General features: G+C 37.8%; 1 protein-coding gene across 1 annotated transcript in view; it reads right to left on the reverse strand.

Moving 5' to 3' along the window:
- Positions 1–1,024: 1,024 nt before the first annotated feature.
- LOC145775684 (uncharacterized) overlaps positions 1,025–14,444 on the reverse strand; it is a 48,833-nt gene continuing 35,413 nt past the window's right edge. Inside the window, exons 2-6 of the mRNA XM_082587023.1 lie at positions 13,107–13,217; positions 11,432–12,722; positions 7,793–7,895; positions 3,372–3,588; positions 1,025–2,748 (exon numbers count right to left, since the gene is read on the reverse strand). Of these exons, the coding sequence (XP_082443149.1) occupies positions 1,253–2,748; positions 3,372–3,588; positions 7,793–7,895; positions 11,432–12,722; positions 13,107–13,217 (3,218 nt within the window). The 3' untranslated portion in view covers positions 1,025–1,252. The remainder of the gene's footprint in view (positions 2,749–3,371; positions 3,589–7,792; positions 7,896–11,431; positions 12,723–13,106; positions 13,218–14,444) is intronic.

The raw sequence follows: 14,444 nt of genomic DNA on the forward strand, positions 1-14,444 counted from the left end.
AGGGCGTTGTTTTGAATGGCAGTTTCGATGTTGTGGCAGAGCACTACGGCATCAAATTGGTGCACAGTGCTCTGCTGAAGAGTAGACAAGGGCTAAGGCTGCTATACGGAAAGTGTCAGCCCTCGCCCCCAGCTGGAGCCTGCCAGGCGCTTGAGTAGCGCAGCGCCAGATGTCAGTTTCTTGCGCAGTGACACCAAATGCTGGTGGTATGTGAGCGATCTGACCATTATCACCCCAAGATATTTCGGTTCGGGGCAGAAGGACAGAGGTTTTCCATTGTTTTGAACATGTAGCTCGCGATCAGCTTCCCGATTGTGTAGGTGGAAAGCTGCTGCCACAGTTTTGGTTTCGCTGAGCTTCAGTCGCCAGTTCTGGAGATAAGCTGAGAGAGTTTTCATGTCCTGACTCAAGGACAAGGTGTCTTTTAGACTTTATAACCATAGGCTTAATAAGCGGAGACTACTGTACTACAATCGAAAGTATAATTTTTTTTGTACAAAATTGTAGCCTACGAAACTCAGCACATCAAAGAGTGTGTGATTGTATTTACTTTTGTATTACAAGTTATATTGATAGTACATTTAAACTGTTTTGCGACCCACTGTGGATGGTCTCGCGACCCAGTATTTGCGGACCCTTGGCGTAGCCTGCTGCACTAAATTATTCTTTTTCGTTCAATGTTGAGCTACTTCTCGCTCTGCATATTTCAACACGTGGCAACACTACAAAATGGATTTTGGATCTCGACTGCTGTTCCAATTTAATCAAAAAGGCCACTCGCATTTCATAAGGTCAGTCAGCTAGAAATCTCCATTGCGCTTCAACACTTGTTGATGCAATTTAGTTAGTTAGTAGAAGATGCCCATCGACTTCCTTCGGCTGCCTCGTGTTAAAGGTTTATTGGGAACTACTTCGACGTAGTTGATTCCCACACTCTGTTACAAAAGTAAGAAGACCTCTTTGTGATAGTAGGCTAGCCTAATTCTGCCAGTTCACTCAGGCCTCATCGTAAATTTGACCCACGCTAGGTGTTTATTTATTTAGTTTACAAAGGAACAAACTATAGAAAAAAAAGAATTCAGCATAAAAGTAAATCAAAGTTTTTCAGCAACAAATTTGCAATAAAATTAGCAACAGTAAAATTACAAAACGTTTTGTTTTAGAAACACATTCTAAATCACTGCTTTGTTAGGAAAATAGCAAACAATTAATCAAGCAATGTTGCTGATACATTATTACAGAGAGTTTTTTTTTACATGGAAGTTTCGTCTTTTTCAGTTGATGGGGAAATCTGAGTTGCAGTTGATGCTGGACTTAATGCGCTATTCATTCCAACACTAAAACGAAGTATTCGTTTTTTTGCAACGTTGATGATGTTTTGGAAAAGATTCCACGCTTTAGACAACGCGTTTGTGTAAATAAGAGGATTTATCGAACTGTTGATTGGTAATAGCAAGATTGATGACACAGCGTATGCCTCTGGAGGTAGAAGGACTCCTCCAACGCTAATGAAGGTCATGATGCAAATAGGAAGCCAACAAATCATGTCAGTCGCTATCAGAATTGTTACTTTACGTTGAAGTGCCTTTGCTTGCTTACGTTGTAGATCTGAGCTTTGACCTCCTCCGATTAGGCGATGTGAAGTTGTGCGGCGATAAATCACGGCATATGCCATTGCTATGTAAACCAAAGCAACAAAATTGAAGATGATCACTGTTGGTGATAACGCGTTGAGTTCGAAACTATCACTTACAGTTCTATAAAATCTTGGAATGCAAAGACCACTTGCACTGTAGTAACCGAAGTAGCCTCGTGTTGTTGGTGCTTTCCCTGTAGTGTCATCCTTGAAGCAGTCTTCCAAAGTATACCAGTCTTGATTGACGCTTTCATTTAGACAAGGATAACTCCCGTTGATGATGCTGATACGCTGTGCAAACTGTTTTAGAGACGCGAAGTCCGCAACGTCACTGAAGAAAAACCCGTTTTGTTCTATCCACATTCCAGTGATCATTGATGGCGAAAATATTCTCAGCAAAGGAACAATGGCAATAACAAGAGAAATCACCCATACTAGAACAATCCACAATCCGGAAAAATAAGGTTTTGCTTTTCGGCTTTTATATGGGTTTATGATGTGATAAAGTCTGTAAGAAGTCAAACATACCAATGTAAGAACCGAAACTTCACTGGACAAGACTGTAATGACTCCTACACTATTGCAAGTGCTGCTTGTTCTCCAGGCTTTGTCACGTAAGCAATAATCTCCAGAGTATTCCCTCGTCTTTACGATGATTATAAGAAGAGCAATTCCCATGAGAAAATCAGCGATAGAAAGACTAAAAATCAACAACTTGTTTATCATTACTGCTGGAGATGGTTTCTGTGATGCGCTTTTTTTAATTGCCGACATTATAAACAATGCATTTGTCACTATTACTGTTCCATTACCACTTAACGCAAGAATGGCCATTAACCAAAGAAGAAATTCTAAAGCAGTTGACACAATCAAAAACTGATTTGAAGATATAGGACTGTCATTTAAATAGAACTCTGGACATTCATCAGATCCATCGTCACAATCGGATATTCCATTGAGAACCTTTTCGGTAGACACAAACAGAATGTCTCCCTTGTTGCAATAGAAATGAGTGGTTTCATTGCAACCAATTTCATCTGTTGCATTATTGCAATCGATAATTCCATCACAGACTTGATCAGCAGCTATGCTCACGAATGGAAGCCGTGTTTCTTAAAGCAAAAAAAGACAAGCTTCCATTATTAGCGATTGTTTACAGTATTTAAGAGTTTCGATTATTATGTGAGGTTATAGGCGCATTATATAGCATTGTAGCCTATATGCACTGTGATATCACATTGTGCGTGTGATATTTGTAGTAAAGGGTTATAGATAATCAGAACTTCTTTGATTTTTTTGAAGATTGGACGTACTATAAATGCAAATTTGGTAAATCTTTTCCAGTAAGGTAAAGAAGTTTGAAAAAATATATTATGAGCGTTCTTAACGAAACATTTCTGATAGAAAGTAAATGAAGTGAGCGTGGACGAGGTGTGGAAAGTGGTCATTTCGGTGACGTGGGTTCGATTCCCATCCTTGCCATTACTCTTTTTTTCTTTTTAAATAGGACTACCAAACAAAGTTCAAACCAAGAATCATTCTTCTAGCTGAGTGCAAGAAGGGTCACAATGGCTACAGTCAATTGGTTCATAGAGAAAATTGTACTATGTGTAGTGTCTACCGGTGAAAACACTCCATCTGCTACACCGAACTACAAATCACAAATACGCGTACGATTCTGCTACAGTAGGCTACATGATGTTCCTGTAAGTTATAGGTTCAAAACTTTTCTCACCCAAAAATCTGACCGGTTCCTGATTGACATCACACCGAAATCTTTTAGGGCAATACTTTTCATCTATTCCGCTTGCGCAGTTTCGAATTCCGTCACAAATTGATTTGCCATGAACGTATTCCAGATGACCTTTACACTCTCGGGCTTCAAAAGAACTTATATTTTCAAGGAAGGGAAGTATGGTGACGAAGACTTGCCCAATGCCGCTGAGATCTCTCTGAAGAAACAATTTCTATTTCATTAATACACAGATTCTTCATTGATGTATTGTATTAAGTTAATTTTAATCCATCATCGGCACGTTAACCATGTAGCCTACCGTAGACAAAGGTTAATGAAGGATTTTGATTAGTTATCTACTGTAATAAAATTCAACACTTCTTCTTTGTCGTATGAGCTTTCTTCCGGGCTATATGTTTGGGCATGAGGTCATCAGCCACTCGACAGTCTCATCATCAGTGACGATCGGTGAGGGAAAGCAAGGAAAGCAGTGTTTACCTGAGCGAAAACTATGCAAAATATAATGACTGAATTCTAGGTTTAACTTCTTATTATTTTTATCACGTCTATTTTAACTTGAAAATTACTGTGTTCGTGACTAGAATTACTCGTAACGCTTGTGAGTAGTCTAAGTCCTCACCAAACCGCATGTCTTGCCTATAAATGCCAATTAACGCAAATGCTCCTGTCAGAAACAATCACTGAGGCTCCAAGAAAATCAACTTGCAAAGTTGCTTTCCCCACGTTCAAAAACGTCAAAAAACGCCTTTGTTTTATCCAATCCTCACCCGGTTTGCAAAACGTCACCAGCTGCTTAGCCAATCAGATGTGTTATGGTTAGAGTTGCTTTCTCAGTGACGTCAATGCGTATAATCGCTAGACTATCTCGTCATACGTAAAGAATGGTCTCTCGTCACGGTACACAGCACAGCATCATAAAGGCGAAAAGATTGTTGCTGTTTTTTGATGTCTCCTCGCCATGTACTTTAGCCTACTAGCTTTCATAGTCATGCCTTTGCCCTTTTTACAGCGTTGATATAACGTTACTTCGCCAATGAACGTTCAGGTGCGGATGCAATATTTAGTTCGTTAAGCTTCTATAAGCAGTAGGCAAACTTATCCAGCTTTTTGTACAAATTGCTTGCGGTTGTAATGTTTAGGCCTAAGTGTTAGTTTTTGTAGTGTAGGCCTAACTGAATATCTGAGAATGAACATTCATGACGAATTAAATATTTAGACAACTATTATTCCATGTCTAACACTGGATTTTGGTCCTGCAACGTTAAAATTACGATTGTTCATGACTTCTAAACATTAAATGGATGTATGATCACGACATAGGCGAAGCACAATTTGACAGATTTTTATTTTTGTTTTGTTTTGGAAATGCTCTCAGAGCGCACCAAATTGGAAGTGTTTTTCAACAATTTCTGGGGGTGGTCCCCCAGACCCCCCGCTGGAAGTGTTGCCTTCGGCAACACGCCTTCGGGCTTCGCCCGACGGTTACGCCCTTCGTGCCTACTACCTTGCTGCAGCATATTTCCAAGTTGCTTTCCCAACGGTTTAAGCCACCGAACGTCACTGCTCATCATCCAGGGCCTTCAGTCCAAGCGTTCTATGTGGTGGTTGATGAATTGGGCAGTTTAAAAAGCTTAACCACCCTTTTATAACTAGTAAACAGTTGGAAAGAATATATTGGCTCAACTTAAAGTTCTTTGCCTTCATAATAAAACCTTCAGTGAAGCCAAAATAAGGTGCATATGGAACAATTAAGTAGGCTATTTGCAATTCCTACATGCTTACATTTAAAACAATACACAGGGCGAAATGAAACAAGATAAGATAAGAGTAAATGTGGCGATTCGAAACCACTGTGAAAAGTTACTTTGTAATAATAGGCCTATTTGCTGCCTGAAAAGTTTTCCATTCTTTAGGCTTAACATAAACCCAAGCTCGCCGCAGCACAATTTTGATTAAACTAGTATCGTACAGTAAAGGATTAGATTACCAAAGTATGAACTAAGCCAGGGCTTTCCAAACTGGGAGTCGCGACCCCGCAAGGGGTCGCGTAACGAACTTCAGGGGTGGCAAAAGGAGTCCGACGTTTTTTCGTAAATAGTTGTTTGTAAAATTAATTCTTCGTAACACAACTCTTCGTAAAGCATTTCTTCGTGCATGCTATTGACAGTAATATTATTTACAATTTGGGTAGAGAGGTAACTTTTTTAAACCATAAACAGACATAAACCAGCAGCAACACTACATTTAACATTATAAAAACAAAAGCAATAAGCTAACGTTTTCGGCTAATCATACAGCCCTTTTCAAGCCTATAAGAAAATTAACAATTTTAAAAATATTTTTCTTATACGCTTGAAAAGGGCTGTATGATTAGCCGAAAACATTAGCTTAATGTTTTTGTTTTTTCTTTTTATAATGATAAATGTAGTGTTGTTGCTGGGTTATGTCTGTTTATGGTAATATTATTTGTTCGCAAACAATTGTTCGTAAAACAGTTAACATTACGAACAATTAATTAGAGTAGCGTATATGCTAGAGATGTGCTAATTGTGCGACGTGCTGCTAGACGAGCAGACAGAGTGTGGAGAGTCCCTGATTCAGAATGGCATTACAGTTTGTGCGCAGCAAAAAAGGAAAGCCAAAACTTTTGTATGGTGGCCAGCTTTATTACAAAGATTATATCTTATGTCGTCGTAACTTGGTTATTCAGGAAAACTTGCATATGCACCTTCATCGGAAATTTCAACGCAAACCTTGCTGTTGCGAAAAATTGTTCACGAACAATTGACCTATCACCTTTTTACGAACAATTCACCTATACGAAGAATTGATGTATACGAAGAAACGCTTTACGAAGAATTGTTTCACGAAAATTTAATTTTAAGAATTATTTTTGTTTATGAACAATTGTTTTACGAACAGCTGTTTACGAACAATTTACATATAACCGTCGCAAAGAGTGTACTGATTTTACACAAACTACTGCATATTATTATATTATGGTACTTTTCAAACGTTTGTTTCAAAATACAGTTCTTAAAACTGGTGCAACTGTCCAAAACGTTATCCTTAAGTAAGTTGTGGAATCTACGTAAATAGGCCTAGCCCTAGTCATGGCCACCTGAAGATGCGGCCTGATCTGTCACATTTTGCAGATTTTGATTACAGCTACTGCGAGTGTTTGACTGACATTTTCTGAGATTTTTTTACTTTTGCTCTCTCCTGATGATATAAAAGCTTTTTGTTGCCTTGGGGAAGCAATAGCAAATGAGAAAAGGTAAGTTGAAAAACGCTCAATCAGGCTGTTATTGAAAAATTAACAGTCTGACTAAAATCTACAAAATCAAATTTTCTTTGTTTTTCAATATGTGAGGATGTTAAAACCTATTGTGCCATCTGGGGAAAACAGTAAAGAAAGCGTAAAAATATAATTTTTAGAAAAATTTATTTAAACATTTGCACAAAGTTAGCAAAATGTGGAAATTTCTGCAAAATGTGACAAACCAGACCGTATCTTTAGGTAGCCATGCCCTCGTTAATGGGACTTTGTTGATTTGACGGCCATTTCCTTAATTAATTGATATAATTGTTAGTTGATGAACATTTCCTTATTCGCATCGCACCTGGATGCGTAAATTTTTGCTTTGCCACTTTGGATTATGACGTCTTATAACTCTGTTTCTGCGGACAAGAGAGTAGTTGTTGAAGACACAGAATTTAAGCTTGAACTGTATGCTAGTAGCTAAAGATTGGAAAAGTAAAACTAATCGAATCAATGGAGAGCTGGTTAAAAAAAGTCGAACGATGACAACAATTTAAACGATTTTTTTTTTCACAAAAGTGAGATTATTTTGGAAAGACTGCGTTGGTATGTGTACTGAGGGAGCTGCTGCAATGACAGGAGATAGGCCTACAGTTGGAACTCATGCAAAAGTACGATATGCGAGTGATACACATATTGCCAAAGCCGTGTTAACGCTCCCCATATCCACCGGCCGAGGAGGCCCACGGCTGATTAGGAGCCCACTCATTTTAGTCTATTTAATATTTCTTGACTATTTAAAAATAGAAATGCTGCTACAGAAACTAGATATTCAATAGCTTGAATCATGCAAAGCCGTATATGTACTGCTTTCCAAATACCCGGCTGGGGGCCCACGTCTGCCAAGGGGCCCTCTCATAATTAGTTCGTGCAGCGTTTTTCAGGTTGTAATTTTACAAGTAGATACCTTTAATATGTAATACTTAATTTTTTTCCATTTTTGTAAAATTTTCTCGCTCGCTTCTCTTGCTCAATCACGTTTTATTCACAAATCCGGCAAAATTAGCTATGCATAGTTTCAACAGTGAATTATAAACAATGAAAAATCACAGTGAAAAATCACCAAGCTATTGCTCACGTTGCGCAATGGTATCTCATTACAAACTTTGGGTTTAACAAGACAGTTTGCTCTTTCACTGCATTCATCTTCAAAAAATGCACACTCAGTTATTCCGTCACATCTGAAATAAAAATTCAGCTTTCAGAATGTAACAGCTTGGGACACTTCTCTTCGTTATAAAAATGTATCACAGACAGATTATTATAACAAGCATAATAACAATATATTTTGCATATTTACAAATAGTTTTAAGAGTCGAACGTTTTCAGCATAACTTCAGTCCTTCACTATTATAACAAAAAATGCCTATTTCCTGCCTAATCCTTAGCAGGAAATAAATTTCTCTTTCATATGACTACTACGCAGAGACCCAAATTAGATAATGCTTCAAAACATGTAATTTTTAGTTTCCATATTTTGCCTAGTTCTTTACAACGACATATTTTTTAATCTATTTTTATGCAAGATAAGCAATCGCAGCCTGCTTTTTGAAGGAATTAGTTATGTTTGAACGATTGATAAACCCATTATTAAATAAATGCAGCTTACCCAATGCAACATTTGTGATAATTAAAACTACATAGGCTACACGTTAGGGTGGTCCTTATTTGCCAACTTCTAAATTTTTAAACGGTCGTCCTCTAAAATAGTTCTACTTGATGAAAAAACGCTGTCTGTAAAATATTTTTTGTCTTAAACAACAATTAGGGTATGCTCAATGACTTTCAAGTTTTTCGCAAAACAGCCTAACTTAAGTCTTACGTTCTATACCACAGGCGTGTTAACACGTCCACGGTGATGTAAAATGCCATCATAATTGGCTTCCCTGAGGCCATCAAGATGTTGCTCTTACTTACTGCTTCTTTTGATCTTACAACTTTTCCCTACGGCGTTGGTGTATTTTTAGATTTGACTTACTATAGCAGTAGCCAAAGTTTCACATAATCAGTTTGCTAGTTTTGGGACATTTAGATGTAGAAGTTATTTTGACAGCCTGCTAGTTTGGTGGGGATTGCGAAGTAGCCTACTTTAGTTGCCATTATTAGGGATTGTGTAATAAATGTTTTCTTTACGCCAATTGATTTCTTAAAGAGTTTTATTTTACAACAATTGTCTCATTACTAAGAAATAATTCATTAACTTAAAAGCTCAAAAACATTCACCTAAAAATTCAAACTAATGACCAAGTAAATTCGTGTTACTGCAATAACTAAAAAAATCTTCAGAGCTCATAACAATAACAGAGTCTACAGTACAAGAAAACAGTCTGAGATTTGCTTGGTTGGGTCTTAGTGAAGAATGAATTCACTGGTTTAAAATTGCCATATGTGCAATTTGTGCATGATGCTCTAGTCATGTACTTTCACCAATTAAAGATCATGAAGAAAACAAAACCAGAGGCTGCCAAGCACACAATCCAGAAAAATGTTGCATACTGGAGCCGAGCAAAGATTACAGTATGAGATGAAAGAAGGAAAATTAAGAAGTTGGAAGATCTCATCACAGCATGGAAGAACATTAAAAAGAATAAGAGTAGAAAGACTGAGACACAGAAAAGGAATGAAAAGATCTTCACTGCAAAATATCCAAATTTGTTCGATATTTCTCATGACAATGCTCTTCAAATGACTGACATTCAAGAGGACATAGATTTTTTGATTGCTCAACGGAAACTTGGCAGGAGAGAGTATGCACATAAGAGCAGTTCACAGTATCTGTGTTAGCTGCAACCAGCCAGAATCTTTCAGCATTTGCTCTCAACGGCTCTTCTCTTTGACTACATTACAGAAAGTATGACAAAGATAGGTCAAGGGACCTGAAAGCAGAGTTTCAACGTTATGAAAAACCGCTATTTACTGGGATGGAGAGGAGATGAGAAAGTTGTTAATGTTTCTTCTTGATGGTTTGGACTGATTCTAGCAGTACCGGTAACTGAAATTTCATTTAGAACAGGACAAACCATGTTCGATGCCTTTATCCAGACCGTTGATGAGAGGAATATATTAGAAAATATTAAGACCTTCAGCTTTGACACAACAGCAGCTAACACTGGGCGACTAAAAGGAGCTTCTGTACATCTCAAAGAGAAGCTGTCCGTGATATTCTGTATCTGGCATTCCGCCACCATATTTATGAGATTACACTTGAGGAAGTGTTTTGGTCATTTTGGCGAAGCATCATCCCGAGAAATAAAGCTATTAAAAGGTTTAAGCAGTTCTGGCCTAAAGTTAAGCATCATATCTATGCAGCCTACATTCCTGGGATTCATGACGAAGTTATAATGATTGAATTGGCTAATCAATCTCTACAGCTGATTCTATCATGTGTAAAGAAGCAGCTAGAATTCAAACATCCCAGAGATTTCACGAAGAATTCCTTACAATCACAAATATGTTGTTAGGGGAATCTCTACCTGAAAAGATCAGAGTCATAAAACCTGGAGTCATTCACCGAGCAAGATTTATGTCTCCTCTCATTAACGAAAATATTCGTAATCCGAAAACAGTGGATATTGTCTCTTTTAGAGATCTCTGTGTGATGTACAGAGAAGTTCAACAGGCTGGTTTTCTCCAAAGCATGACCTCCAACTAGCTAAGGAACTGTTGGCATCTGGAGATTGAACATCACTCGATGCTTGAAGAAACTTATACAACACGTTCCGTACCTGTCTGAAGAAGCTATTTGATTTTCATTCTTTGATGCCTTCATTTCTGTAGACGACAAGAGAAAGATGGTCCGAGCATTGCTTGAACAAAGGGAAGAGCATCCAGCCAATAAAGTTAGTTTGTCCGACCAAGACATAGGAACGAAAGAAATCTCTGACTTTGTCACAAAAAACACAAAGAATTTTTTTATGACCCATAGTCTGCCATCATTAATTGAGGCTCAATAAACTGTAGGAACACTTTGTATTACGAGTAATACGGCAGAGAGGGGAGTAGCCTTCATTCAGGAATATACTAGTCTAGGCAGCGGACAAAATCAGAAGAACAAACACAGTTTATCCTACAAATAGTGACCAGTGATTGGGCACCAAGAAAAACTGCCTCACGTAACTAAAACTGCACTTGTTGACAATCAGAAGGTCACAGCATTGTAGCTTAAACACGTGAAAAAATATTCATGATCCTAAATTAAAACATTTGATAACCGCTAATTTTTGTGTTATCTTCGTGCTGTTATTTCAACGGAACTCAGCATGGCCGTAGGAGATGGTAGTGCAGGAGGGGAGAGCTGCACAACCACAAATTTTGCGTTTGAAGCATCTTCAGTTTGATATTGTCAAGAGCCAAGGGGCCAAGGCTCTTGACAATATCAAACTGAAGGTGCTTTAAAAGCGAAATCGATATTTGATTACAAAAATGAGGCTGTGGTACACTGTTTGTTGTGTTGAGCAACAGGACAAGACTAATGATTAGAGACAGTCAACCGCTTCAAGTGGACAGTTTGCTGGGTGGTTTACAAAAAACAGAAAAGTTTTATTAATCACCCTACTATACACTATACAGTACATGAATGAAGATCGTGCATTAAATTATGATGTAACGTTATGACGGCTTGGATTTAACTTTGTTTCATATAATTTTGCCACGTTCTATATTATTTGCATGACTAAGCAACAATGGTAAATAAACAATTGTATCGACATTGTCTTACTTGTTTGCGGTTTTGGAAGTTTTTACAAGGGCCGCAAATTGTTCAAGCTTGACAAACTCAAGTGCGTCTATGAAATAATCGGGAATTTCATCGCACTGGAAAGAATTATTCAAAGTCGATGATTCTCCTTGAAATGTTTTATTACAAAACTTTTCATCGAATCCTGTAGAAACACAATCAACTTTTCCATCACAGATTTGCTTTCTCTCAACGCATGTGTTGTCACCACGGCAAGATACATTCCCAATACCGCAGTGTTCGCAAGCATTTGAATTGTCACCATAGCAGACATGTTCACAAAGCAGTTGAGACTGCTTGGATTGAATAATGTTCTTGTCGCAAAGACATTCATCTGAAAGGTCAGGACAATCAAATATTCCATCACAAAATTGATTTGAAGAGATTATCGTATTGTCTATGCATTGATCACAAACAAAAGTTTCATTTCGAAAGCAAATGTCAGATCTGTCGTCACATAGAGATATATCATCTCGCAAGCTCCACTGTGGTATGACACAATAACGCTTCTGGTTCAACACCGCCAGGTTAGAAAAACATTTGAATCCAACTACAGAAGTAATATCGTCTGCGTTGCCTGGGCAATCTGTTACATCATCACAGGAATGTTCCCAATGTATGCATTTACGATCAGGATCGTTGGGACATCGAAACATCTTTGGTTCTTTACAGTTTTCGATTTCGTCGCTGCAGTCACCACACTGGTCTATTCCGTCACATAAGAATGAGTTTGGAATGCATCGCTTATTGTTGTCACATCTCACTTCTCCTGATTGACATTTTTCATTTGGGAGCAGTGGCGCTTCATCACTTCCGTTTGGACAATCTACAATATTGTTTAATCGCCACGATCTTGGAATGCATCTTCCAGAATCAGTGCATTTAAACTCCAAATGATCATAACAATCCAAAGTGATTCCTTCATCTATTCCATTTGGACAATCTCTGTATCTATCTCTAACGCGATACCTTGGAATGCAGCATCCAGACTTGCAGCGAAATTCAGTTTCATTGAAACATTCACTTAAAACCATCCTTTCGTCCAAACCAGATTGTGGGCAATCCTTATACCTGTCTTTCACCCATTCTCGTGGAATACACCGCTGTGAATTGTGGGCATTGTCACCACTACAAGAAAATTCATTGTCAAGACAGTATGGCAAGGGAGCTTCTTCATCTGATTGATCTATTTTATCATCGAGTGCACAATCATTTTTAGTGTCCATGATTCTCCATCTTTCTATGCATCGCTTACTTTCAGGGCACAAATATTCTGCAAGAAGATTGGTTGGTTACAATTGAAAATAAGCAGCAGTTGGTGATCTTTACTTGCAGATTCTAAATGTAATTTGAAAGTAAGTTTTTTCGATTTTTTATTTGTAGGAAAATAGATGATCCAATCTTTATGCGTTTGTAAAACTTGATAAAGCCAAGGATTTAGAAGAACAGGATATCCAACTACGCTATATGTTAGCTGCCAAAAAGAGAGTGCTGCGTGAAGTAATGGTATTGCCAGATGTTTTTCAAATTTCAAGCAGAAATACTCGGTATTTTAAGTGGTGCACCAAAATCTGTATGTTTAAAACCAGCTCAAAGTTCTAATTTGTTGTTTATCTTTAACACATTAATAACAAAAAACGAAATTTTACAACATCACCTGTTTCAGGACAAGAAGTGAATATAGAAAGAACCTCAGCAAAATGGTATCTATTTATACATCTCACGTTTGTGCGATCACGTTTCTCCACGTCCGTACATTTCAAAGGATCTGTTTAAACATTTAGGCGTAACAACAAGCTGCTATTCATGTGCGTACATACAACAGGATAATAAATATATTAGGTACCTCGTTGTACCAATACCGCAAGTAGGCCCAATGCAGTGAAAGGATCATTAATGTGCCAACCATTAACCGTACCTGTTACTGGCGTAGACCTTATGGTCTCGCCCTCTGCTAATTCAGCAATTGCACATAGAAGCAGTGACGCTAGAAACCTGAGATTTCTTGACTTTTACTTTTTTTTCTTGCCCCAACGTTAATCCCGATTATGTTTGTATCGGATAATTGTGAAGTTCACAATAAACCTTTTGTCACAGCCAGTTATGAAATGCAAGAAATTTGTTGATATTCAATAGCTTGATTGACAGTTTACTATTAGCGTGCGGTTTCATTTTGTGTTTGTCACTCAAAACGCGACAGCATTAAAATTCCATTCTAAACGCAGGCAGAAAAATCCGTCATTTTTCATTGATTCAATGTCGATTTTGCTGTCTGGGTAGGGAGTTGGTCTTTGACGCGATATGAGTCATTCTTTGCTGGCAGACAATAATTAGGAAGGTAATTTGTTATTTGCGCAAATTGCTTTGTAGTGCAAAAAGTGCATGGAATCCTGTTTGCACAGAAACGAAAAAACAAAATTGATGAAATTCTGTGTTTAACGCAAAAAGACTTTCAAAATAAAATGTCAACTGAGAAATTTGACCAAGAAATGGCGAAAATAGGTCAAAAACCGAGTCTTTATTATCTTTTCTACCTAAAATACACAATCACGAATATATTTTGCGAAATAAATTGATTGAAGTGATAGATAAGGCTTTTGACCAACGGCATACTTTTTCCCGTTGTTATTTGATATAAGCCGACGGAGTAATTAGCAATAAGAGAGACGTAGACCTGATGGTCTCGGCCAGTAACTCTTGCCGCCAAAAGGAAGCAGTGACAGATACGGTTAACCTGACACACATACCAGCACTGATCCGCCATTGAGATTTTAATAATTTGTGACGTAAATGCGCAGTAATTCTCACACAGAATGGTCTGCAACTTGTAAAATCCTTTTTAAACCACAGAGTAGTAGTTATAGGACAGTGCTTTCCAAAGATTTTTAAACGCGACCTAAATCTGAGTTTGATAAACATCTCGTCACCCAAGACACAGATAACCTGTGCAGACAATTTCAGTATCCTACTATTAGTTCAATGTATGGCTGTTATT

Source organism: Aplidium turbinatum, chromosome 8, assembly GCF_918807975.1.
Source record: "Aplidium turbinatum chromosome 8, kaAplTurb1.1, whole genome shotgun sequence".
Lineage (NCBI taxonomy): Eukaryota > Metazoa > Chordata > Ascidiacea > Aplousobranchia > Polyclinidae > Aplidium > Aplidium turbinatum.